At 40.3% G+C, this 27,912-nt stretch overlaps 1 protein-coding gene across 1 annotated transcript; it reads right to left on the bottom strand.

Moving 5' to 3' along the window:
- Positions 1 to 183: 183 nt before the first annotated feature.
- Positions 184 to 27,841, bottom strand: SLC45A2 (solute carrier family 45 member 2). Its single transcript, XM_049767727.1, has 7 exons — positions 27,374 to 27,841; positions 24,187 to 24,363; positions 12,610 to 12,935; positions 7,473 to 7,616; positions 6,704 to 6,827; positions 4,875 to 5,089; positions 184 to 437 (listed from the first exon to the last, which is right to left on the bottom strand). The coding sequence occupies exons 1-7, from the start codon at positions 27,756 to 27,758 to the stop codon at positions 210 to 212; spliced, it is 1,599 nt and encodes a 532-aa protein (XP_049623684.1). The 5' UTR covers positions 27,759 to 27,841; the 3' UTR covers positions 184 to 209.
- Between the last annotated feature and the right edge of the window lie 71 nt (positions 27,842 to 27,912).

Here is a 27,912-nt window from a genome sequence, read left to right as displayed (position 1 = left end):
CTGCATCTGTGAATAAAAGCAGAGCCCATCTCCTAGGGTACCTGAGTACTGACATGTGAAGACTAAAAGTGAAAGGCAAGAGGATTAGCACTGAAGACACAGCACAAGGCCTCCAACCAGCATATCCAAACAATGCAAAACTAAAGAAAATGAACTTGCGCCGTGGGTGCCACCTTGTCTGAGTTTAGGAAGAAAGTGATTTTATTGATTCAATCTACATATCTAACAAAGAGAACTACAAAGCAGCAGCCAATCAATGCCACCACAGAAGCTGTGACCACTACGACACTGACGCTCCCAGCCAGGTTGACCAAAAAGCCCAGCCCACCTCCAACTAGGATCTGGGCCAGCTGCACCATGCAGGTGAGGGCAGCACAGTCCAGACCCTGCCCTCTGCCACAGTTAGTGTCCAGGTCAGCTTCTTGAGCCTGATGTCTCTGCAAAGGAAATAGAGAAACTGTGTTTGATTTAAACCGACTTCCCTTCATAGAAAAAAGTGAAACAACCTTTTCTGGAATGATTCTTGGTTGCACAGTCTTGGCCACAACTACTCAAATCTGCACTTTTTAGTGACAAAGCAGCTACAATGCATAAATGAATTAATGTTCTAATATTACTTCATAGACAGTAGTACTTGATTCTCATGCATATTTTTTATTTTGAGCCATTCCTAGTGGTGCTCTGCACTTGGGCATCACTCCTAGTGGGCACGGGGAACCATATGGGATGCCAGGATCAAACCTGGGTACAAGACAAATGCCCTATCCACTATACTGTTGCTCTGGACCCCAGGTTTTCATTTAATTTTAACTTGATATTATCTTTTACATTATATTATCCTTCTATTATTTATTTTAATCACTAAAAATATATTAAAAGAGGTGTATGTTCCTTGGGCCCAAGAACATGATACCTAATCACATGTCATCTGCAGCTCCTCTCTTGAGCTGTGCACTTTTTACATTAACTCTGGAATATATATTAGGGTTTTCTCCACCTTTGGAGAAGCCTGCACTTTTATCTTGAGCATGCTACTCAATCTCTTTCTGATCCTCTCCCTCTCCTTCCTCAGCACCTTCAAATAAGACCCATTTTCACTTCAAAAAATTAGAAGAATTCTTAGTTCACAGGCTGTACAATACTGGGAGTTAGGTTCATTTGGCACCTGGGATCTAGTTTTCCATCCCCTGGTTTAAGGTAACCAAGAAATTCCACCTTTCTGCCTGTAACAGCTATTCCTTTCTTTTCCAAAGTCCTAAATTCCACCACTAATATCTCAGAGTCCAAAGATTAATAAACACAAAATAATCTCTCTTTAAGAAGTCACTGAACACAATATAGTAGAAACTCAATATATAGAAAAGGAGAACTAGTACAATAGTCAAGGCACTTTCTTTGCATGCAGCTGATCCAGATTCTATCCCCAGCACCCTACATGATACCCAGAGCCCAGCCAAGAATGATCCCTGAGTACAGAGTCAAGAGTAAGTCTTGAACACTGCCAAATGAATCCCAAAGCACAATAAAATAAATAAAAAGTAAAAGAAAATCAATAAATAGCCCTTTTCTTTCTTAATTTAAGTTAAAATTTCAAATATTTTTAGAAAAAAAGTTGAATCACTTTATATACATAGAAACCACATAACAGGGGCCGGAGAGATAGCATGGAGGCAAGGCATTTGCTTTGCATACAGAAGGACGGTGGTTCGAATCCCAGCATACCATATGGTTCCCTGTGCCTGCCAGGGGCGATTTCTGAGCATAGAGCCAGGAGTAACCCCTGAGCACTGCCGGGTGTGACCCCAAAACAAAACAAAACAAAACAAAACAAACAAAAAAAAGCACATAACAAAGTCAATTAGATCTTACCAAATATGTGTCTTTCCTTCTGACACCTCCATCCTACTAGTAGGCTCCCTGATCTTGTGCTGAGATTAAGGGTCAACAAAAATTCTACAAAAATTGTACCTGTGCTCTCCTAGGAGCTCCTGTGGGGCCACAGAACCCCTCGTTGAGAAATGCTGCTTTAGGATATGGGGCTTGTGCAAGCTTCTTTCACATGTTACTTCACTTCATCCTCTGCTCTCCTAGGTGTACATATAATTATCATTATCCCCATGATGGCACTTATAGTTCTGGAGTGCTGGGTATCAGATTCTTTTGTGTATGGTGATATGGTGATAGGTAGTCACTGTGTTAAGCACATGACTTATATGATCTTATTTCACTTCTCAACAACTCATTAGCGGGGTATAATATTCCTATTTGAGGGCCGGGCGGTGGCGCTAAAGGTAAGGTGTGCCTGCCTTGCCTGCGCTAGCCTTGGACGGACCACGGTTCGATTCCCGGGTGTCCCATATGGTCCCCCAAGCCAGGAGCGACTTCTGAGCGCATAGCCAGGAGTAACCCCTGAGCGTTACCGGGTGTGGCCCAAAAACCAAAAAAAAAAATTCCTATTTGAATAATTAGGAAACTGAGATGGAGTTTAAATAATTCCTATGGTATTAAATAAAAAGAACACTGCAGGAAAATGCACATTTAATGTGCAGAGAACCAGAAAATAAAAGGTTTGTATGGGAATTAAGGCCTGTGTCTTGCATGCAACCAACCCTGGTTCAATCTCTGGCACTATAGAGTCTCCCAAACATCACTGGGTACAGTCCCAGAGCTGGACCACAGTGATCTGAATGATCCTCAGCATCACAGAGTCTGGACACATTCTTAAACTGGGGAGAAGTCTCTGGGCCTCTGAGTACTTAGAAAGTCCAGGAAATGAAACCCCAAAATACTCATTAAAGTGTTTATATAGAGTACTGAAGGTAAGGTGCTTATCTTGCATGCAGCTGACCCCAGTTTGATCCACAGCAACACCTATGTTCCCAAGCACTAGCAGGATTAAGTCTTAAGCACTTAAGTGAAGTGAAGTCTCTCACTTCAGGAAGTGTGATTGTATCTAGAGGCCTAAGGAAGAGGAGAAAAGAGCAGAGAAAGAGGTGAAAGTGAGTCACTTTTAAATGTATACTCTGCAAAGCACTAGGACTACTGCATCAGATGAATAGATTATATTTGTAAACTGGTTGACAGGGTATTTGCTAACTGAATGAATAATATTCCCAACATTGTGCTGCTGTCACACGGAGGAGGAATGATTGGCATCCATGTTGCTCTGAGTCCCAATTTGATAAACTTTGCCTAGTATGAGCTAAATATCTCCAGAAACAATTTGCTAGTAACTATGTCATAAACATAAACTATGCATAAACATGGAAACATTAGAGATATTATTATTAAGAAATGTAGAGAGCTGCAAATCTTGATAGAAAGATATTGACTCTTGGGACAGCTGAACCGGACTGCATGTGCCAGATGACATGACATGAAAGAAAGCCAATTCTGTGGTCACATAAGCAGGGTTTGTTTTTTTTTAACAATTTCATGCTGGGATGGAATAAGCTGCAATCTCTCTCTTTTTTCCAATCTCACTGCTGCAGAAAGGGAAATAAGCTTATTGCCACTGGGGAAATAGAGATATTCTGGTGAAAAGAAGTGAGTATTTGAATCTTTTCAGAACCACATCTGGCAGTGCTCAGGGCTTACTTATAACTCTGTGCTTAGGGATCACTCCTGGCAGACTCAGGAGATCAATGTGGTGCTGAGGATCAAACCCAGATTCAGATAGAACCCAGGCAAGGGCCCTACTTGTTGTACTATCTTTAACTTTCAAAGCAGTTATTTTTTAGAGTAAGAATAACCACCCTAGCAATCTTTTTTTTGTTTGTTTTGTTTTTGTTTTTGGGCCACACCCGGCGTTGCTCAGGGGTTACTCCTGGCTGTCTGCTCAGAAATAGCTCCTGGCAGGCACGGGGGACCATATGGGACACCGGGATTCGAACCAACCATCTTTGGTCCTGGATCGGCTGCTTGCAAGGCAAACGCCGCTGTGCTATCTCTCCGGGCCCACCCTAAAATCTTAATTAACCCAGGCCTGGTTCTATGGCCTGAAATCTGAGGCAGAGAAAGGACAGTTGGTAAGAAAAGCCTATGAATCACTTCCTTCCTGCACAAAGATTGAACTACTGAAATTTAGACTTCCAGAACCAATGTTGTTTAGGAATTTTCTGCCTGGGCTCATAATTTCCTCAAGTTACACCTCTACATCAGTTGTGGAAAGTGGGGGTGGGTGCAGCAGGTGCACGTTGAGCAAATCTCTGAAGTCCTAGTTTCCTTTCTTTTTTCTTTTGGGAAGGAGAGCTATATCCAGCAGTGCTTAGGGTTTACTTCTGGCTTTTTGTGCTCAGGAATCATTCACCCACCATATAATTGCTGGGGAATTGAATCAGAGCTGACCATGTGCAAGACAAGTGCTGTCACCTCTAAACTTGCCTCTACCCTTAGTTAGGTTCCTTTCCCTTTGAGTCAGCACTGTGAGCTGTAGTCTCACATGGTCCTGACCCCTTATCTAATCTGAACTGGGGAGTAAACATATGCACCTCCTCACTCCCTGGTGCCCACATTCAGCTCTAGAGTGAAAAAGAGGAAGAAAGCTTGGATAGGGCCAGACTGTTATTCAATATGGCCGAACATTTCAGCTCTGATTTCTAGAAAACTTTCTTTCTTTTTTTTTTTTTTTTTTTGGTTTTTGGGTCACACCCGGCAGTGTTCAGTGGTTACTCCTGGCTCTATGCTCAGAAATCGCTCCAGGCAGGCTCGGGGGACCATATGGAATGCCAGGATTCAAACAACCGACCTTCTGTATGCAAGGCAAACGCCCCACCTCCATACTATTTCTCCTGCCCCTCTAGGAAACTTTCATTTCTAACTTCACCTTCTCCTTTCTCTGGTCTTCAGGTGAGTACCCAGGTTCAAAGACTCACCTGTTCCTCCTTCTCCTCTCGGTGATACTCAGCAATGAGGTTAAAGGGTATGGTATACAGGGTGCTGGACATGACACCAAAAGAGGCACAGAGAACCAGGGTAGGGTAGACACTGGGGAAGAGCCCGATGAATCCTGTGCCCAGGCCAAAGAGTAAATATCCTATGAAGTAAAGACCTTTTAATCCGATGTAGGAGACCAAAGCTTTCTGGAAGTCTGAAGGGAGAAGAAAGGGAGAGATTACAGCTGCCAGTGCTATACACCGGTTAATCATTTTAGACCTTCCTTTCTTGTGTAGATTCTCTCCTCTAGGAGACTTGCTACTGCATCAGAAACAAAAGAGGCTCTTTATATGGGCTTGAAAATAGCTGGCATTTGGGAATCAGTTTGAAATGCTTTGCATAAAGGAGAGCTGCAAATTGCTGGCTAGGTTGGTTTTTTTTTTTTTTCCTGGGGGAGGACCAGGCACAGAGTGACAGGAAACAGAAGAGCAACAGGATGAAAAAAAAAAAAAGGTAACTAAGTGCAGGATGGCTATGGGATCAGGGATCCTGTGGACCCTTGACAGGGAATAGAAGAGGTTTTTCATGGATGAATATGGAGAGTATTATGCTGAGTGAAATGAGTTAGAGAGAGAGGGATAGACATTGAATGATCACCCTCATCTGGATACTTGGAGAAAAAAATAGTATAGTAATAATGACCCAAAGATAATAGAGATAAAGGCCAGGAGGACTGGCCCACGGTAGGAAACTTGCCACAAATAGTGCAATTAGGGCAGAGAAGATCTACCATACCAATGATAGTTAGAAATGATCATTTTAGACAAGAACTGGGTGCTGAAAAAAGATAAACTGATATGCATAGTACCCTTTCATTAACAATAATGCAAACCACAGTGCCTAAAAAAAGGAAAAGAGAAGAAAAATGCTTCTGATACAGGCAGGCATAGGGGTGGGGTACTGGAGGGAACCTGGAGACATTGTAGGCAAGAACTGTGCACTGGTGAAGGAAGAGTGTTGGAGATTGTATGACTTAAAATCAATCTCGAACAACTTTTGTAATTGTGTGTTTCATTGTGACTCAAGTATAGAAAATTACTAACAGAAATAGAAGAGATATGGGGAGCGGAGTGGTACTGCAGTGGTAGGGTATTTGCCTTGCACGTGGCTGACCCAGGACAGAAGCAGGTTTGACCCCCCAGTATCCTAAATGGTCCCCCAAGTCAGGAATGATTTCTGAGCACAAAGTCAGGAGTAATCTGGCTGGGTGTGGCCAAAACAAACAAACATTAAAAAAAAAAGAAATAGAAGAGGTTTTTCTTAATCCCTAGCTCAGCCAAGCAAGAAAAAGAAACTGGGAGTCTTTATATCTCCCTTAATCCCAGGTCTCAAAGTGAAGTGGAAGGAAGTGAAAACAACCAGATGCTATAGGATGACATACTTATTCTATTTCTCTTCTCTGACCTGAATGTAGTCTGCTTAGCTGAGAAACCAGCAAAGAGCACAGTATAAGGGTAGGCAGAACTGTTCTTAGCTTTCCGCCCCATGCCCTTCTGGGAAGGTGTTTCCATTGCAGACAGCACCTCCCGCCGCTGGCTCACCCTCTATGGACAATTCCTAAATGTGGAGCCTCCCTTTCTCATCTGGCATAAACTAAGAAGCCCCTTATTGGGGCTGCTGTCAGGATGGGATGAGATCAAATGTGATGATTGTGGGTCTCTATAAAGAAATTGGTTTTCTGACCTCCATCAAGTCAAAGAATTTGTTATATCCAAGTCCAAGTTTCCACTGACCCTTTAGAAGAAACTCTTCAGAGGAGGAGACTTACATGAGTAAAGTGAGGAAAACATGGAGTTGATGCACAGACCCCAGCACCCCACTTCAACTCCTCTTTGGTAGATGAGAAACTCTGTAGAGTTGTGTGCTCTGTAGGGGTTCCCATGGTACACAATCTGAAAGAGATTTGAGAGTGTTGAACTACAAGTGCAGTAATGTAGGAACCTCATCCAAAGGGCTGTGGTTTTCTATCCCTGGGGAATAGCATGACTCTGCCCAAGGGACTCTTGCTGAGTACAGAGCTTCTACTCCTATGTCCAAATTATCTTTCACCCCTTAACTCAATGCCCTCTTGCCTACTGCAGTGTCTGACCACCCTGGATCAGTGGCATCCCTCCTTCAACGTATTGTTCTACCTATATGACTTGGCCAACTTCCACCTGTTTCAACCTAGAGGGAACCTAGATGCCCTACTTCTCCCTACATGCCATTCCAATTTCTGCTCGGAATTTTTCTTCTCTCCTCTCTCTCTACAAATCTCATCACCCTTAAGACCCAAATCATACTGTTTCTTTTATATGGAATTCTGCCACTAACACTACAGCTCACACTGGTTTCTTGCTCTTTGGAATTTAGTCAAGTACCAGTTTCACAGTGGTCTAGGATAAAGCAATTTGCCTTGGAAGCCTGTCTGTAAATCGGCAGCTTGAAAGTGCTCTTGTTAGTATCTCTACAGTGTCCATTCTAGAGCTATCCTAGGAGAGTCAGGGCTGTTTGGGAAGACAGATAAATATGAGCATGTGTGTGGACACTCTTGTTACCTGACCCATGAAATCTGTGAAGAAGAGCATATTGGACAGGAAGGCAGTCCATCCAATGAGATGGCTAATGCAAAGGCAGCGGTAGTGGGGAGGCATGCTCACCAGAGCCCTCAACAGGGACTTCATGGTCATTGGTCTTGGATTCTGGAAAAAAGAAAACATGAAATAGGTACCAAATTTAGTACAAACAGATCAGCTAGTAAACTAGGAAAGTGTTGACCATCACAGTAGTTTATCCCCATGATTTTATTAATTGTATGTGTATATTTAACTGCTTCAGGCCTTGGATGTCCTAAGGAACAATGAACTAAAAGCATGTATACTTTGCATCAAAAGTTAAAAAATAATCCCTTATTGGGGGGATTTTGAGGGGGCTCTCAAAGTGATACAGAGCCTATGAACAAGTCTTAGCAATGGTTGGCCACCCTGGCCAGATGGTTTGGTTCAAGAGTCTAAAGCTGAGGTATCACTCAAGCCCTGTGGCACTGGGGCCACTCTCGTGGTCTGACTTCAACCGCCACAAAAAAAGAAGAAAGAGTCCTTGGAGTAGTAAGTAGTAGATTGAATTTATTTCATATAAGCATGAGTCTATGAAATTATATCATCAACTATTTTGGGGTAATGACTTTCTTATCAACTTTGAATTCTTCAGATACTTGACATAATGAAGTTGAATCTTGGTTTATTTATTTATAAAATGGTATTCCTAGACTTTCTATTTTAACTATTGTGGGAATTCTTCCCCTAACATAAAAACCCAAGGATGGCACATGCTCCTATATAAAATAGTGTAGGTACCAGGGAAGATCCTACCACTGCTCTGGCATAGACCTATTCAATAGAGACTTCCCTTTAACACCCAGAGAACAACAATAACAACCTTCTTTAAAGACTGAGCTCTCTGCATCACCCTCTAATTGTGAGTGAAACTAAAGAGTGCTCCACATCATCCTAACTTTTATATAGGATATGGATGTATTCCAAGATCCTTGGCTATAGAAACCTGACACCAACAACAGCAACTGTGTGAAAAATAAAAGTGTATTGGCACTACAGACAATGACTTGGGTTGGACAACCTAATATGACTAAAGCCTAAAGTTGGTCTTACGCCAGAAAACTTCAGGGGTAAGGTCTTCTTGTATTTAGGCCAAGGCTTTTTCTTTCCATGTCCCCTATATTTTGCTGGGCCTATGCAAACAATTTCCACACTAACACAGTCTTTGCTGTGCTCCTTTGACTCATTCTTTGTGTGTGTGTGTGTGTGTGTGTGTGTGTGTGTGTGTTTTTTGGGTCACACCCGGCAGTGCTCAGGGGTTATTCCTGGCTCCAGGCTCAGAAATTGCTGAGCAGGCACGGGGGACCATATGGGGCGCCGGGATTCGAACCGATGACCTCCTGCATGAAAGGCAAATGCCTTACCTCCATGCTATCTCTCCGGCCCCTTTTTGACTCATTCTTAATGAATTATTGTATTATGATCAATTGTGTCAACAATACTACAGCTTTTAATGTTAAGGGAATTGCATAAATTTTTTGGCTTTGGATTGCTTTGTGTAAGAAATATTATAATGTGCTACAATCTGGGGGCTCGAGGGACAAAGTAAATGTACATGTTAAAATAAATAAAAAAATGTAAACTTCAAAAAAAATAGTGTACGTAATAGAATTCAAACTTGTATCCAGAAAAGAAAAAATAGCAGGAAAGAATAGAATAAATGACAAATATCTTCAGTTGCAAAAGTGCCACCAGCAAGCATAGAATATGATTGCTTAGGGTCTTTTAGATAACATGGGCAAAAATAGAATAAGAAATTGTTTTCACTTTACACTTTTAAGGACACTGTCTCTAACACAGAGGAGTCCAGAGCTCAGTAGGAAATCTAAAATGCATAATTACAACAGAATAAAAGTTAGGTTCCTGGGCTGGTGAGATAGCAGAGTGGGTAGATTGCCTTACATACTGTCAACCCTGGGTTTGATTTCTGGCATTCCACGTAATCCCCCAAACCTGCCAGGAGTAATTCTCTCTCTCTCTCTCTCTCTCTCTCTCTCTCTCTCTCTCTCTCTCTCTCTCTCTCTCTCTCTCTCTCTCTCTCTCTTTCTCTCTCTCTCTCTCTCTCTCTCTTGTTTTTTTTTTTGCCTTTTTTTTTTTTAGGTACATAGCGCATTGAATCAGAGGCATTTCCACCACCAAATTGTCCTCCCTCCACCCCTGTTCCCAGCATGCATCCCATATCCCCCTCCTTTGCACTTTTGGCTGCTAGTATAAGTGGTCCCCTCTGTGTCTAGCTTGTTGTAGGTTGGATATCGATTCTGTTGTCGTTGGCTTTGGATTTGGTGTTTAAGTCTGATAATTTTTTTATTTCTATTCAATGTTCATATGACTGTTTGGTCTTGGTACCCTCTATTATTTCCCCCTCAATTTGTGAAGCAGAACAAGATGGTTCAAGTTATGTGGTTCTGTTTGAAGAAAAGAAAAAGTGGGGGGCAAAAATCAAACAAGCAAAAAATGGGAGGAGTTTTAGAGGCTATAAATATTAATTTAAGAGAAGAAAATGAAAAGGGAAGGAAAACATAACAACAATACAAAAAAACAATACAAAAAAATCAAACAAAAAACCAAAAAAATGAAAAGCAAACAAAAAAAAAACCAAAAACAAAAAGCACCACAGTAACAAAGACAACAGCAAACAATAACCACGGTCCTGAAATAACAAAACAAAGCAAAAAAAAGCAACAACAACAATAACAAAATAAATTAATTTGGCTTTTTAATGCATATGCACAGTAAATATTGGGGAGATTAAAAAGGGAATTCCCTTGGCCTAAGCGATTCAGGGTTTTTCCATTTTTGAAGTATACTGTCATGGGGATATCTCCAGGCTCTGTACATGCTCTTTTACTCTCCCCTAGGTCCTTTTGTGATGTTTGGTGCCAGGCATAATTTCTAAGTGTAGAGCCAGGAGAAACCCCTGAGCACTGCCACATGTGCTTTCCCCCCAAAAAAGAGTTAGGTTCTTGCTTTAAGTTCAATATATGCTACTTAGTTTTTATTCTTACATTGTATTTTTTAAATCTTATTTTCTTCTTTTTTTTTTTTTTTTTTTTTTTGGTTTTTGGGCCACATCCGGTAACGCTCAGGGGTTATTCCTGGCTATGCGCTCAGAAGTCGCTCCTGGCTTGGGGGACCATATGGGACGCAGGGGGATCGAACCACAGTCCATCCTAGGCTAGCGCTGGCAAGGCAGACACCTTACCTCTAGCACCACCGCACCAGCCCCTAAATCTTATTTTCTAAGTTAAATAACAATAACCAGTTGGGGCCTATGGCTTTGTAAAAATCTATTATTGTTAAGATATTTTACAATGGTATTGACATTTACAATCTTTTTTGTTTTTTGTTTGTTTTGTTTTGGGGCCACACCCAGTGACGCTCAGGGTTACTCCTAGTTATGCGCTCAGAAATTGCTCCTGGCTTGGGGGACTCTGGGGGATCGAACTGCTGTCTGTCCTAGGCTAGTTTAGGCAAGGCAGATAGATGCCTTACCCATTGCGCCACCGCTCCGGCTCTGACATTTACAATCTCATCATCACTTTTATTTATAAAAAGCCTTTAAAATTATTGCTAACATTCCTTATCATCATTTACCATCCTCATGACACTAGAAAACATATAACAAGTCAATGATGTCAATGTCATAGAAGATGAGACTGGTTGGTTGGTCAAAAATTATATTAGAGCACAGGCTGAATTTCTTTTTTATTTGTTCTTTGCTTTTGCTCAGCATAGAACTTTCCATATCCGTCCATGTAAAAGCAAATTTCACTATTTTGTTGTTTCCTAACAGCTGCATAGCATTCTATTGGGTAGATGTACCATGGTTTCTTTATCTACTCATCTGTTCTCAAGTACCCAGGTTGTTTCCAAATTCTGGCTAGTGTAAATAGTGCTGCTTAACACCCTGGCTCTTAATTTTTAGATCTTCTACAAGTGCCTGCAAGATATTTTTTAAATGAACTACACAGGTTAATTAGCTAGGTAGGGATGGGAATGTACAGCCCATGGGTCATATGAGGCCCATGAAATCATGTGGTCTGGTACTAGAATGTGTTGGATAGACTTCTTGTTGACTGTATGTATTTCTGCTCATCTGACTGTATTGTATTGACTACAAATGGCTATTTGTAGTCATAAATAGTAAAATAACACTCAGGAGAACAAAAGAAAAGTTTCACTTCTGATAAAAAAACAAAACAAAAAATATGTGAATTTAGATCTTCCACAGTTTTTGCCAGTGAAGGATTTCTTTGAGGATTCCTCACAGATCTCTGAAGTGTTGGCATTCAAACTCATCATGAAGGAAGATAGCGCTGAGTATCAGAGTTTTCCAAAGGAACTTCCTACAATGATGAGTATGTTCTATATATCTGCTGCACTATATAGTAGCTCAAGGCCCCAGGGGCCCTTAGTATTTGAGCTGTGACTAATGTGACTAAATAAAGTTATTTTCTTCAATTTTGATTTAACTTTAGCTTAATAGTTATAATGATTGATGGTTATGGTCCAGTAGTGGACAGCACAGTTAGTCAGCACAGATCTAGCCTATTTTTTTGACTATATACCTTAACCTAGTTCAGTTTCTGTGACACTTAGTAGAATTTGCTTTAACTAATTCACTTAACAATCTGAAAATGAACAAGAAGAAATTCTATGACCATAATCATTCATGAAATACAAAATTCAAGATGCCCAACTCTGTTGCTAACCCAAGGAAAATTACTGTTGGAGGAATAATGATCATAATTTAAACAGTGATAGTATTTCTTTTGAGCATGGATTAAGCCAACCTTTTCTTTTTTATTCAAAATATTATCGAATAACCACGAGATCAGGCTTTTCCTATTGCCTACCTTTTCTCCACTGGATTCATCTGGTTTGATATCCTCTAAAGATAAGAAATGGGAGCTTAAGAGGGAAACACACACATTTCATTGAGGTACAACGTCTCAATCTCAAGAAGTAGACATTAGGGATTTGAAGATTCATTCAGATTCCACAAAACTGTTCAAATAAATAAATAAAATCATGACAAAAAGAACAAGAATATTTTCAGAGAAAATAATTGTATCTTTACCTGGTCTGCTGACTTATTATTTTTTCCCTGTTGCGTCACCAGCTCTGTATTTGCATAACCATTCTGAGCTTTTCCAATTGACCCATACTCAGACATTTTGTCTGAAGACAATGGAGGTTCCTGTGGGGCTTGCTCTGTGGGAATGTCCTTTATCACATCTGTAAGTGGGGCTTCTGGGATACTGCACAGATGGATAAGTAAGCACAGACTGAGCATCAATGCAGAGAAGAAGAACATGACTTGGAACTCAGTTCCCAACACTCTTCCCAACTCCAGATGACTCCAGTCAATGGCACCCAAAATGTAACCCAGAGCACCTCCAAACCCTGAAAAGCAAGAAAGAGTTGTATTAGCATATGAAGCAAACTGTTTTAAATTTCCTTACACTCAGCCTTCCCGTCAGTGAGAAAGCTCCCTGACTGTGGCAGAGGCACCCTGCAATATGGCCAGGGCTAAAATGCCCACAAGAAGCGGGGGTGCAAGACCCAGCTCTAATAAACTGGGTTACATGCTGTGATTTGGATTTCCTCCCTCATAATATATAAAAGTAATCTGCCAATTGGTTGCAATTGGAAAACAAAATAGTACTAGGCATGCAGTAAGTGTTTGGTAAATAATTTCTACCCTCAGAAATACTGTCTGTAGCTTTTCCAAATTTAACACTCCACACCAGTGTTCTTCAAATTTGTTATACTTGTGAAACAGCATAATAGGTCTGATAAGTAACCCATGGACTGGCAGTTATAACCAAGATGGCAGACCAGTGATTTTCAATTGCTACACTTGTGTAATGGCACCTGATGTGAATGGACTGGTGGTTAAAGCAAACCACTTTATGCTATTTAAGATGAGAAAGTCATGACCATGAAAGGTCCCAAAGAGAATTAATTTCTGATTGCAATACAACGTTATTAATTTTATTGTCTAGTAATAGGCTTCCTAGGGCAAGCAAGTGAGCCCTGGAATCTGTCTTTGTTCTATTAGGAAATGATAAAGGGACTTGTTTCAGTTGATAACCAAAGGAAAAATAAGAACAAAAGTTTAGACATGAATTTTGCAAAATTTGACTATCATATTATAGGACCCTAACTTTGAATCTTCCTGATTCTTATTTTATCTGCTTCTGCTTAAAAACCTGATATCTTTATTTTTAATTGTTTTTCATTGAATCACCATGAGATACAGTTACAAAGTTATTGATAGTTAAAAGTTAAAGTTAGTCATATGAGGTCCACTGCCACATTAGATAAGAAAACTTTATAAAGAAATGTTGCCTATGTCCAGCTGACTCTTCCCAGAATTAGGCTGTGTTGTCAGTCTCAGGCCAGAGCCACTCAGAGGAGTGAATGTCTGTACATACAAATGTACATATGTCATATTTCACAGCTAATGAAATTTCTTGAACAATAATGGTTCATCCTGGAAGAAGTTTAAGTGCATAGGCCATTATGGGGAGATTTTGAATAAAGGAATGTAAAGAAGATCCTCCTGAATCAAACTCTGCACATGCCACATGCTTGCTACTGCTCCTCTGCTTCAGCCACTGGGTTCTTTTTACTCAAGAGCCAGGAGTGATTTCTGAGCACAGAGCCAGGAATAACCCCTGAGTGCTGCTGATTGTGACCCAAAAGAGCTCATCATGGGCTGCTCACTGCTCTCTCAAGTAAAGACCCCTCACATTCCCATACAGTCTATGATAGAGTAATTCTGTGTCTTTCCTACTTTTTGGAAAGTAAACAACTCCCAGAATTCACAGGATATACTGGAGAGTTAATATAAGTATAAACTATTGGATAAATACCTATGTGTATGTACACGTGTGTGTGGGAATGCTTAACCTCCACTGTAAATCAATAGGAACTCATAGAGCACTTACCAAATATTCCGCCAGTCTGGCTTGACACAATGCACCCCCCTACCACACCCCTGCTCAAACCCAGGCTCCCTTTTAGTTCAAACTGAGCCAGGATTCCACCTCCCTTTAGGAGAGAGCTTGACAGTAGTAAAAAGAATGCATTTCCAGGATTATGAGTTTCAAAATCCTTTCAGCTCCATAACTATAGAGCTAGACAGAGCAGAAAATGTGAATCAGGAACAGAACAGCCTAGGCAAAGCTTAGACATTTTGGGGCAGATTCCCTCAGATATTGATGGTTCTAAGTCTCCTTTGTGGGCCTAGTTGGCCTTGGAGGTGGGAGGAGGGGAGAGGCACCTCTTTTAAATATCTTGGGGAAGAATCCCCAAGGGCAGAAGAACTGATGCCTTCTTTCTTGGCTAGATCCTGAGGGAGGGAAATAAGGTCTTGAAGAATAGTTGTGAAGTGAATCTAGAGAGATAAGGGGCTCTGTTCTGTGGTGAGCAGAGACAGATACATCCAATTCTTATAATACTCTTTAATGAAGATATTGCAGCTGGTTCACATCATTAGTGGAGATCATTTTCTAGATCTTTACCTGAAACACTTCATTAGTAGATATAATAACTAAAGTTTCTGTCAGTTCTAGTCACATAAGTTATCAGCACCTCATCTCACTTTATTTTGGGGGTGGGTGGGTCATACCTGGCAGCACTCAGGGGTTCCTCTCGGTTCTGCACTCAGAAATCACTCCTGGCAAGCTTGGGGACCCAAATAGGATGCTGGGAATTGAAGCACCATCTGTCCTGGCTTGACTGTGTGCAAGGCAAACACTCTGCCATTGTACTATCTCTATGGTCCCTCCTCTTACTTTAGTGTGCTTCTGTCTAAAGATATCTTACTTAATGTATAATGTTAATTTATGACCACTGGACCTATATGGCCAATAGCACTACTACTCGTGTCAAAGTAAAGTTTATTTTACATACATGTTTTCTCTACAAGGCACATGACTATGTTCTTGAACTTATAAACCCTAGATAGCACTTCAGTAACAGAACCAGACTAAAAAAAAAAAAGAAAGAAAAAAATTGGCACTAAATACATCAGAAATTTTTTGTTTATAGCATGAAAATTGAAATAAGGAAACAGTCTCATCTTGATGTACTCAGCTGGGGTAGAGAGGGCACAGTTCTACTTCCCTTGTGTTCTGTTCTTGTTTGCAAATGATCACAAATGAGCTGCCAGGACTGACTTTGCTTTTGTATATAAATTTTAGTGAGTGGTTGAATTTGTAAGGACAAAATCTCTTTATAATGGAAATGTATTGTATTTTTATATCCAGTAAAGTTATAAGAAAGTCACAACAGAGTCTAGCTTACAAACTTCCCAACTCAGGAAGAACAGAATGGTATAGGAAGAGATCAGAAGACAATAGTATACAAGGGGTCTTGCAAATGAGAATAAAAAATAACTCAGTTTTGAGAAGTGAGAAATGTATCAATGTGTATAAATGGCACTAAAACCCATCCTGACCCTCAAACTCCGCTAAGTCCTCAGAACTTAGTTGTAATTGTTGAGGAAGAGTGGAAGAAAATTCCAAACTAAAACTAAATTTTTATCAGTCTGCAGCAATAGGGCACAGGCCAGAAGCAATTAATTTAAAATTGAGGCTTAAAACATTTCAGACTTACAGATGCACCCATCTCTCTCCTTTCTGAGCACTTACATGCTATGCAATTTACCATAAAATATCAAATTTCTCTCCATTATTAAATGCTGGGAGCTGGGAGAATATGTTGAACAGAGAGGGCAAATGCCTGGAGGCTGCAATTTGTGTTCATGGCTAATGACTGTTGATGTCTGCTAATGTGTTTAAAACAATATTATTCACTTTTAGAAAAGCACTCACCTTAGTTACTCTTTCCTCCCAAAGTCAGGTTTGTTTTGTTTTGTTTTGTTTTGTTTTGTTTTTAACTTCAGAACTGGACTGATTATGAATGATAGCAAAAGAGTCCCTAGAAACATCACATTTTCTGACCTGACAGATATCTGACTCTTGTTTCTATTCTTGTTTAAAGATTCAAGTACATTTGAAGGTCACATTACTATTTGGCCTGATTTGGAGGTCATTTGTGGCTTTCTGCAGTTCTTGGAGACAACAATAGTTTTATGCTATCTTGGGACAGGTAAACTCATGAGAACTTAGCAAAATACCTTAATACTTTCTTAAGAGTGCCTGAGAAATAGGAAAAGCCAATAGGAGAGAGGAAACATTTGTGATTAGAAGTCTTAAACTATATGGTTCCACCCTTAAAAAGACCATCCATGGGCTCCCAGAGCTGCTGCAAGATCAGTGCTAAGACAGCCTCAGTCATCTCTGCTTAGCTGGTGGATGGCATCTTGCCTGAAACATGCTCAGGTGGAATGGTTCATGCTCATAAATGAAATGAATGACCATAGGACCACCCTTGACCAAAGGAAATAGGAACCAGTCCTGTACAATGCCTCTCCTCTATATCCCTGATCAATACTTTAAGTTCTGTAAAGCACCAATAATAGAGACAGCAGCCACCTAAAACAGACCCCCTACATGACACTGCTTCTCTTGCTTTATTCCAGTCTACATTCCCTCCCTCTCACCACTGGAAGCTTCCCAGATAACTGTCTACAGACCATTCTGCTCCAGAAAATGGCCCTTAAGCGATTCAGACAAAAACACAAATGATATCTTTAGTTAGCTGGTCAACTGATGGGTTGTTGGTTGGGAGGGTGCTTGGATTTTGCCATTAATCTAATCTACCACATCTCAGCAATGTGACTTTGGGTTAGTCACATGGCCTTCTAGCAACTCAGCTTTCTCAAGAGTAAATTGAGAGTTTTTGAATAGAATATTTGTCCCACCAGTATTTCTTGAACAATTTATGGTATGATAGAACAATGGATAGAAATGACAATAATCTTGACTTCAGGGAGCTTATAAGCTAATGAGAGAGGAAAAGGATAAATAATAAACAGTGACTTAAAAAGAAAGGGCCATCATGGGAATTCCCTTTATTCCCCAATACTTACTGTGCCTATGCAAAAAAAAAAAAAAAAAAAAAGTGGGGGAACACCAAACCCTGCCACTCCATCACTCCTTTTTCTTGTTTTGTTTTGTTTGTTTTTGATATTATTTTTCTTCTTTTTTCTTCCACTTTTTTTTTTCTTTTTCATTCTTGTGGTTATTATTTGGTGATTTTTTTTTGCTGGGTGCATTTATTTTTCTTTTTTTGGCAGTTGCTACCAAATTTTTTCTTCTCTTTTTCTTATCCTTTTTTTTTTTTACCTCCAACTGAATCACATAACTTGAATCATTCAACCTCATAAATTGATGGGGGAAAAGGATACCAGGACCAGTCTTATGAACATGTAGTGGAAAAAAGAATGATCAGACTTGAACATCAAACCCAAAGTCAATGACAACAGAATAGATACCCAATCTACAACAAGGTGTAAAGTGGACACCAGTTACACTAGTATTCTGGGGAGTAAAGGAGGGAGATATGGAATGCATGCTGGGAACAGGGGTGGAGGGAAGACAACACTGGTGGTGGGAATGCCCCTCACTCATTATCACTATGTACTGTAAATAATTCTATGAAAGACTTGTAATGAACTTTTTTAAATAAATAAAAATTTATTTAAACCTGGAACCCAGAGTCTATCTTATGCCAACAAACTGAGGTGAGGCCTTTTTAGTAATCAGGTCAAGGATTTTTTTTCCATTTTCCCCATTTTTCTGGACCTATGCAAACAATGCTACTATCACACCTTTACTTTTTTTTTACTTTTATTCTTTAAGGAAAAAAAATACAACTTACTGAACTTAAAAACAATTGTAGTAGAATGCCTGTCTTGAATACAGGTGAGGGATGGGAAGGGGGTAATGTTACACTGGTGAAGGGGGGTGTTCTGGTTATGACTGTAACCCAAATATGATCATGTTACTTAAAAAATATATATAAAAAAATGAATGAGAGAACTGAAGAACCTGTCTAGAGTACAGGTGGGGGGGTGGGATGGAAGGAGACTTGGGACTTTGGTGGTGGGAATGTTGCACTGGAGATGGGGGGTGTTCTTTACATGACTGAAACCTAATCACAATCATATTTGTAATCAAGATGTTTAAATAAATAAAAAATATTTAAAAATTATTTAAAAACAAGGGGGCCATATAGTGAGAAACACTAAAACATAATCACTGAAGTGGAATCGGGTGAGCAGAGATTGTTACAAAGAAAGGAAGCAAACAAAGCTGATAGAGATGTAGGGAGAGTCTTGAAAAATCCCTTCCACTGCCTCCTTCTCTAACCTATCTTTGAGATCTTGTGAGAGCTTCTGAGGTCCTTTGTGAGGTATATGAGTCATACTTAAGTAGAAAACTGACCTTTTGATACATTCTCTGTTTTGCCCTAAGTTAACCGGGGCACCCACAAAAATGAAATTCTTGGTCTCCATGGTTTGGGGTCTGGCCATATCCTTTTTAAGCTCTGAAGGTATGTGAAAGGTCAACCATCGGAAGAAATTTTGAAGGGACTAATTGAATAAAAGAAAACCACTATACAACCATATGAAGGAAGTAATGCTTTAACCTCTGCTTTAAAAGGTTAAGCAGACTGGAACAAGAAATATGATTAATTTGTTTGTAGAAAATGTTTCTTTGTAGAAAAGATCCCATGTCTAAACTTAAGACGGAGGTTAAGGCCCTTTCTTTGTCCTTAATCAGAGTTATTTTTACACATACTTTGAAGTATAAAGAAAAGAATGAGAAGAAAAATTAAATTAGTTTAATAAGATACCCATTGTTCCATAGAAGTACTGGGGTTAACTTTCTGGCTGAGTCACTGCAAATGAAACTTTTGCCAGCTTGATAGAAGGAGAGGAAGTCATGTAAATGTGAATATTTGGTGTTTAGGCCTTTGAAATGGTTCTTTGCTCTGGTCCTCTAGCCATTTGACAGGATATTAACAAAAAAAAAATGGAATAAAAATTCAAAGCCCTATAAGCAAAATAGAGTTCAGACCCAGGAAAGGGACTCAGCAGTTAAGAGGAAGCAAAACTGGGACAGAGGCCCTTTTCTACCATGTCTCTTTCAGGCCTTCTGAGTGGGCAGAGTTCCAATTCAAGAAAACAAAACCTGGATTCACCTTTAGCAAAAAAGATTGTCCATTAGAAGCATTTTGACAAAAGGAAGAAACTCCCTCTGTACCTGGGGGTGAAGTTGTGGGATGAGAGGACTGGGATGGAGCCACCAAATATATCCAAGTCACAGATATGCCAAGGAAGGGACATCGAAAATCACTTTTAATTATGGGATGGGGCTGGGGAGATACATCAAAGAGTTAAAGAATCATTGGAAGGTGAGGATTGATCCCTGGCACTTTGGGGCAACCTCAGCAACAAGTAAGGAGCAGCACTTAAGAATGTTTGTGCAAACCAAAAGAAAACAAATAATTATAAGAGGCTGGAGGGCTGCAATGCTCCCCTGAATCTGGCACAATCTTTCTTCTAGAAAAGGTGTTAAAAATAAAACTGGAAAATATTTAGGCAATGAACCTTTTGGCATCGATTTGCACAGCATTTATGATTGTTCGACCTGACAATCACAAATAGCTTGAAAGAAGAAAAAAATTCAATATATTCAGATAGATGATTGCATTCCTTTGGTGACTATTTTGCCGGTGTAAAAACAGAAAGGAGCCCTGACACTAAATCTGCCTTTTTTATAAAAATGTCTGCTTTAGGCAGAATTCTGCCATCATCTTTTCACTGAGTCCATGCAAATTTGGGAGGAACAGTGTGCAAAAAACAGGATAGATTTGGGCCAGAGCAGTGGTACAGTGGACAAGGAGCTTGCCTTGAATATGACCAACTTGGGTTCAATCACCAGCATCCCATATTGTCCCCTGAGTTCAACAGGAGTGATACCTAAATGCAGAGCCAGTGATAACCCCTGAGCATTGCTAAATGTGGGTTCCCCCAACCCCCAAATAAACAAAAATACCCGGGGCAGAGTGATAGCGCACCAGTTGCTATTTTTACTCTACATTGTTAACGTGGTCTTCCATGCATAGGAAAGATACTATGATGGGTCAAGTAGTCACGTTTAACTCAACATAATTAAATTATTGACAACATTGAGAGAAGGAGGGGAAAGAGTCCAAGAAAGATAAGAATAACTTCTGACATAGCTCTAATGATATTATCTATTAGTTCACATATTAAGCCTGTGTCCATTAATAAGCAGGAAAGAGCACATGTTTCTATCTCTATGCAGATTCATTTATGTAAAGCAAGAGAGATCATTTTACATAATCTCTGAAAGATGTTTACAAATAATATAGACCATCTGACACTACACAAGGACTTTAATTAAAGCCTTAAGTGAGGTGAAATTTTACTGTACTATTTCTTAAGAAAAGATATTTTATGATGTTTTCTGGCCAGGGAATGAACTAGCTTTGAGTCATACATATGTTCCCTGTTGGCCCTTTGTGATGAAAGGCAACTGAGATTCAGTCTTCAGTAGTGATCATGTGATAAAGCAAGATAAATAAGTCAACACATTCATCTGACTGATGCAATTTCCCATGGTTTAGTAAAATTGCATGACATACAAATAAGGTTATTGAAGTCAAATGTCTTTTCTACACAGACTGTATTTTTAAGTGTTTGCTATCGGCAAAGCAATGACCTACAAGGCACTGGGAATTTTGGGGTAAATTCTCCTCAAATTGAATGGATTAAGACTTGTGAAATACGGGGCCAGAGAGATAGCATGGAGGTAAGGCATTTGCCTTTCATACAGAAGGTCATTGGTTTGAATCCCGGCATCCCATATGGTCCCTCAAGTCTGCCAGTAGCAGTTTTTGAGCTTGGAACCAGGAGTAACCCCTGAGCTCTGCCGGGTGTGACCCAAAAACAAACAAACAAACAAAAACTTGTGAAATACATACATTAGGATACAACTAATTTGGGGGAATAGAGAAATATTATAACAGGTATGTCACTTGTCAGTCCAGTTTGATCTCCTGCATCCCATATGGTCCCCTGAGTCCCTCCAGAAGTGATTCCTGAGTACCTCTCCAAGTGTTGCTCAAAAACAAACAAAAATACTTTAATTTAATTTAGAAAATTATAAATGGTACTTTGTGCAGATCAGATAAAATTGTCAACAGAAGTAGAACTATAAATATAATTACTACTACATGTTTTAATATTAAGTAGTTGGGCTTTGAAATTTCAGATAAATACTACCATGTGTTTTTATGGTAAAAAAAAACGTTTCTAAAACATAGATTTCAAACTTCTCATAACTAAGGCAAGCAAAGCAGAAATTGTTTGTCAAAATTTGCCTAGGGGCCGGAGAGACAGCATGGAGGCGGGGCGTTTGCCTTGCATACAGAAGGATGGTGGTTCGAATCGGTATCCCATATGGTCCCCTGAGGATGCCAGGAGAGATTTCTGAGCCTAGAGCCAGGAGTTACCCCTGAGCGCTGTGGGTGTGACCCAAAAACCAAAAAAAAAAAAAAAAATGTTTGCTTAATACCATTAACCTGGGAAGCGGTGGCCATATTACCCAAAGTACATTAGAGCAAAAAAAAAAAAAAAATTGTCAGTGTGTTGAGTTCCAAAGTCAAAATCTTCCTTGGCTTTGTTATGATAAATTTTATAAATTATAATGAAAAAGTAGAAGGCTTTATGAAGGCTTTATGAAATGCAAGTTACGAGAAGGCAGCTTGAATTTCTGATCTGGGACCTTCCACTGTAATAGTGACAGTGATCCAGACACTTGTGTTCCTAGAGGTGAAAGGAAGCCAAGCTCTCTTTAGGGCAGTGCAAGTCTCTTGTGTTCAATGTTCAAATATTTGCTCAAACAACAAATATTGACACATGGCTTTCCTAATGCAGCTGGCTCTGAAGACATAAAGGAGCAAACTAGAAATCTTGCTTTTCATGAGATCTACCTTTCTCTGAAAAGAGACAGTATATCAAAGTGTAAAATAAAATAATTAATAACTACACTGACAACCATCACGACAATGGTAGTGAGTGAGAATGCCTATCTCGAGTACAGGCGGGGGTGGGGGGAAGGGTGGATATAGGAGGTCTTGGTGGTTGGAATGTTGCACTGGTGAAGGAGGGCTGTTCTTTTTTATAACTAAAACCCAACTACAACCATGTTTGTAAACATGGTGCTTAAATAAAGATAAAAATATTTTAAAAGAAAGTGCAAAAAAATTAAATTACAGAAAATATAAAATAAGTACATTGGAGGAGCTGCGAGGTGGCGCTAGAGGTAAGGTGTCTGCCTTGCAAGCGCTAGCCAAGGAAAGGCTGTGGTTCGATCCCCTGGCGTCCCATATGGTCCCTCCCCCCAAGCCAGGGGCAATTTCTGAGCACTTAGCCAGGAGTAACCCCTGAGCATCAAATGGGTGTGGCCCCAAAAACCAATATAATAATAATAATAATAATAATAATAAAGTGCATTGGGTCATAAAAAAAAATCAGAGAAGGCAGACTCATAGAGTTCTGTCGAGTAGAGATAAAAATTGTCTAGTGATAGAATCCTGGGACTGACCTAAGTGGTATTTATCAATGCATGTTGAACATTAACCTTACTGCTTGAAAAAAATACCCAGAAAACACACAAAAAATGAAGAGAATTTCCCCCCCCCCCCACTGTCTTTCTGCCAGGGTCTTTTTCAGACCTTGAGGCTTGGGAAATGCCAACTCCTTTTATAACCAAGAAAACTCTAAGCCATGTGGTGTTGTTGTTTATTTTTTTTAATTTTATGGTTATTTTTAAATTATTTAAAACTGTGATTCTTAGATACCTGCACAGAATAATTTGGGCTAGCCCTACTGCAAACCTACTGAATCAGAATAATTGAAGAAGGTCCCCAGGAAACTGCATATTGAGCAAACTCCTCAGTAATGCTGATGATGCATTAATACTAGTTAAAATAAAAAAAGAGTAGAGGAAACAGTAAAGTGCATAAGGACTCTTTTCTTTTTCTCCTGGAAAATGTTCTCCCAAATAATTCTTCAGAATGTTCTTATGTAAACTCCCTTTACTAGTTCACCACTGTCCAGTCACAAGTTAACTTTAGAGAAACACATGGAGAGAGACAGGACCCGCGTGACTGGGAGGGAATGGGTTGGAGGGCATTCCCTAAAGTGGCCTATTCATTCAAAATACTCCACATGCAGAGAGACTTCACATGCCTTTGGCAGAAGCTTATTTCTGTCTAGGCGCAGGGGTCTTCAAACTACGACCCGCCGGCCACATATTGTATTTATTCCCATTTTGTTTTTTCACTTCTAAATAAGATATTTGCAGTGTGCATAGAAATTTGTTCATGGGCCCGGAGAGATAGCACAGCGGCATTTGCCTTGTAAGCAGCCGATCTAGGACCAAAGGTGGTTGGTTCGAATCCCGGTGTCCCATATGGTCCCCTGTGCCTGCCAGGAGCTATTTCTGAGCAGACAGCCAGGAGTAAACCCTGAGCAACGCTAGGTGTGGCCCAAAAACCAAAAACCAAAAAAAAAAAAAAAAAAATTGTTCATAATTTTTGTTTTTACTATAATCTGGCCCTCCAACAGTCTGAAGGACAGTGAACTGGTCCCCTGTTTAAAAAGTTTGAGGACCCCTGGAGGGAGCTGCAGGAGGCTTTTTACCTGTGAAAAGGGCATGATAGTGAAGGCCCCTCTCCTTATCCTGATGGGAGCAGACATCAAACAAGTATGCTTTGATAGGCCCATCAATGAAGTCAGCAGCAAAATCAAAGAGAACCACACCTACCATGGTGATGCTTATGGCCCCCATCAGCTTCTTTCGTGGGTCAGCAATTAAAGCTACAAGAGAAAGAAATGTCAGCTCAGCTAGCACAATAGTACAGGGGTTAAGGTGCTTGCCTTGCAAGCAACTGATTCTAATTCAATCCCAGTCACCTCTAAGAGCTACTAAGCACAGGCATGTCCTCAAAGCCCCTAAAATAACAATAAACACCAGTCTCCAAAGTCCTGAACTCAAAGTTCTACATTCTGACTTCCACAAAAATTTCCTATGATCAAATCCTTTTGTATTCAATTAGTTTAAAAGTTGCTCTTTTTTTTTTGGCCTTTTTTTTTTAATATAATTTTTATTTTGATCATAGTGTCTTACATATTGTTGACAATAACATTTTAGGTACATATTTACATAAAATCAGGGGGGATTCCCATCCCCAAATTGTCTTCCCTACACCTCCGTTTTTGTCCTACCTCCCATTTCCTCTTCCCTCACCCCCAGTGCGGCTAGAATATTAAAAGTTGCTCTTTTAAATAAAAAATGTCATATCATTTTTTGAAGGTTTTAAAATTAGGCAAGTCAATGTCAAGAAAAGGCAGATAGATCTACAGAGGAATAAAGTAGATTGAGCAAGTGCTTCTGACCGACAACGTAGAGGGAAGGAACAGTAATTGTTCTGGTCATCATGTTTATTTTGGGAGAGAAGAACATTTATGGAATTATATAGTTATGATGGTTACACAACCTTTCAGATATGCTAAAAGGCATTATCTTGCACACTTTTAAATGGTGACTTTTCTAATGTGTGAGTTATAGCTCTTTGTTTTTTCATTTTTTTAATGATTTTGATTCTGGGGCTACACCTGGTCATATTTGGGGGTTACTCTTGGCTTTGCTCTCAGGGATCAATCACTCCTGGAAGTGCTCAGGGGATCCTATAGATTCCCAGGGATCAAACCCAGGTTAGCTTTATGCAAGGCAAACACCCTACCTGCTAGTACTATCATTCTAATCCTACATCCTACTCACGGCTCTTTAAAGAATGCTGTTTTCAAAATTATGCATGTTTATTGTAGCCATTCCAAAGACAGAGTAATGCTGGGGAGGCAGGAATGAGATGAGGGTCCTCCTAAGTCATCCATTAACACCAACAGAAAAGTACAATCCTGGGTCCTCATCTGAGTTTTTCAATCTTCAGTGGAATTTTAGATACTGAAGCCTCTCCTGGGGAACTGGTTAAAACAGTGTCAAATCCAGGTGCAGTGATTATGATTCTGTGGGTCTAAGGCAATCTTGGGAATTGGCATTTCTCATTGCTGTGAGTGTGAAGCCCATACTTTGGGGAGAAGAGATTTGTGGGATTCTGCAGTGCCTGCTTATATATCTCCAATTTAGTAAGTGAAGAGCAATTTCAGAATAAAGTAAGAATTATTAATTTGTGAGTATATCGTGATTTACCGACCTAAACCTAATAATTTTCTCTTGCTTGCCTTTTATGTTTTTAATTCAAATTCTATGTAATATATGTATGTTAAGGGCCGGAGAGATAGCATGGAGGTAAGGCGTTTGCCTTTCATGCAAGAGGTCATCGGTTCTAATCCCGGCGTCCCATATTGTCCCCCGTGCCTGCCAGGAGCAATTTCTGAGCCTGGAGCCAGAAATAATCCTTGAGCACTGCCGGGTGTGACCCCAAAACCGCAAAATATATATATGTTAAAATTTACTCTGTAAAAATAAGTGGAACATGGGGCTGGAATGATAATACAACAGTTGGGGCATTTGCCTTTCATGCATCAGGCCGAAGTTTGAGTCCTGCCTTTCTATATAGTCCCCAAAACACTGCCCATAATCCTCAGTGAAGAGCCAGAAGTAACCCCTCAGCACTTCCAAGTGAGGCCCAAAAACTGCATCTCAAAGAGAAAGATCCAGAAAGATAGTACAAGGCATAAGGTGCTTGAACTACATGGTGTTAACCCCAGCTCAATCTGTGAACACATACTGTCCCTTGAAGATGGCCAAGAGTGATCCCTGACCACAGATCCAGGTCTAAGCCCCGACAAGCATAGGCCAAACTCCCCAGAAATCAATGAAAGATAAATCTGCTTCCCAAAAACCTTCCTCCATTCCATTTCTATAGTGTTCCTCTTCTTGAGTCTTTGGAGACAACTATTTTTGACAGGTTTCTTGTAAATTCTTCCAGAAATACCCTACATCTATGCATTATGTATTCCTTCTCCTAAATATATAGAAGTAATCACTGATCATTTTCTGCTCTGCTCAGTGGGACTTAATGGTCTACAAACATGTGCAATTTTAAGAATCCTTTTTAACTCTACACTTCGCTTGTAATACCACTAATTACTAATGTAACAGTGACTGATTACAGGTTAGAAAAAGTGCTCACTGCAGGTGTAGGCCCAGAATTTGCACTAAAAAATGTTCTCTTGCTGACAGACTGATGCCCACAGTTTCTGACAGGTTCTAAGTAAAGTGATGAGCAGAATTAATTCCTATTTGAATATAAAGAAAAGTTATTAAAAATACCTAAGGATTCATTTAATATTGTCAAATTACCAAATATAAAGGGCTCAAATGAAAAAAAAAAACCACAATTGTTAGATATGTAAAAATGTTACTAATAAAGAGTTAAAAAATTTATTTTGGTTTTTGGGCCACACTCAGGCACTCAGGAGTTACTTCCTGCCTCTGCACTCTTACCAGGCTCAGGGAACCCTATGGGATGTGAGAAATTGAACCCAGATCAGCCATGCACAAGGCAAATGCCCTACCCACTGTGCTATCACTCCAGCTTTGAATTGAAATTTTAATTGTATTTTGTAAATGCTCAGGAAAAAACTTGACAAAACAGTGCATCATCTGATTGATGTTTCTAAAGTTAAAGGCTCCCCCAAACAACACTGGGGACATTTGAACATGGAGGCTCACTGGAATCAAGGAGATACTGTGAGTTGCTCACCAACTTCTGACTAAGAGGTCCCCAGAGAAATTTTCCTTCTTCTCCTACTGGGTGGCAGAAGTCCTACTGACCCCCATCCTCTAGTGCAGATGACTCACCTGACACCACCGCATCCCCGTTGAGGTACAAAGCCATTCCCAAGAGCATCAGGACCCCCAGAGTGAGGATGTAGGGTCTGCGCCGGCCCCACCTGGCTCTGCAGTGGTCGCTGGCCGACCCCACCACGGGCTGCAGCAGGAATCCCAGGACAGGACTGAGAAGCCACACCACGCTGTAGAGACTCCGGGGCAGGCCCACACTGAGCAACACTGGGGTCACATAGGCCGCCTCCACCGCATAGCAGAACTCCCGGCCAAACATAGCCAGGCTGTGCATGACCAGTCTGCCCGTGGGCCTTCTGGGGGGCTCCAAGGAGCTGAAGGCACCATCTTCAGACAGGGATTTATAGGTGTGAGCGCCAGGCTGCCCACTGCTGCTGCCCATGGCCACTGGGTAGAGAACCTGCCTGCAAATCCACCACCTCTGTGGTCCCGGGATCTGGGCTCTACGTAGGATGTGTCATGGAGATTGGCTGAGCTGCCCACTGAGAGTGCCAGGGGAGGGGAAAAGCAGGCTCTTCAGGCCTCGCAGATCACAT

This window comes from Suncus etruscus, chromosome 2 (assembly GCF_024139225.1).
Source record: "Suncus etruscus isolate mSunEtr1 chromosome 2, mSunEtr1.pri.cur, whole genome shotgun sequence".
NCBI lineage: Eukaryota > Metazoa > Chordata > Mammalia > Eulipotyphla > Soricidae > Suncus > Suncus etruscus.
The sequence above is the reverse complement of the archived record's forward strand: the minus strand, read 5'-3'. Positions and strand labels throughout refer to the sequence as shown.

Coding starts and splice junctions, on each gene's coding strand:
- SLC45A2 (XM_049767727.1), bottom strand. CDS start 27,758: ATGGGCAGCAGCAGTGGGCAGCCTGGCGCTCACACCTATAAATCCCTG. Junction 6,828..7,472: donor TCACAGATTTCATGGGTCAG/GTAACAAGAGTG, acceptor AATCTCTTTCAG/ATTGTGTACCATGGGAACCC. Junction 5,090..6,703: donor GTTTTCCTCACTTTACTCAT/GTAAGTCTCCTC, acceptor TTCTCCCTTCAG/ACTTCCAGAAAGCTTTGGTC.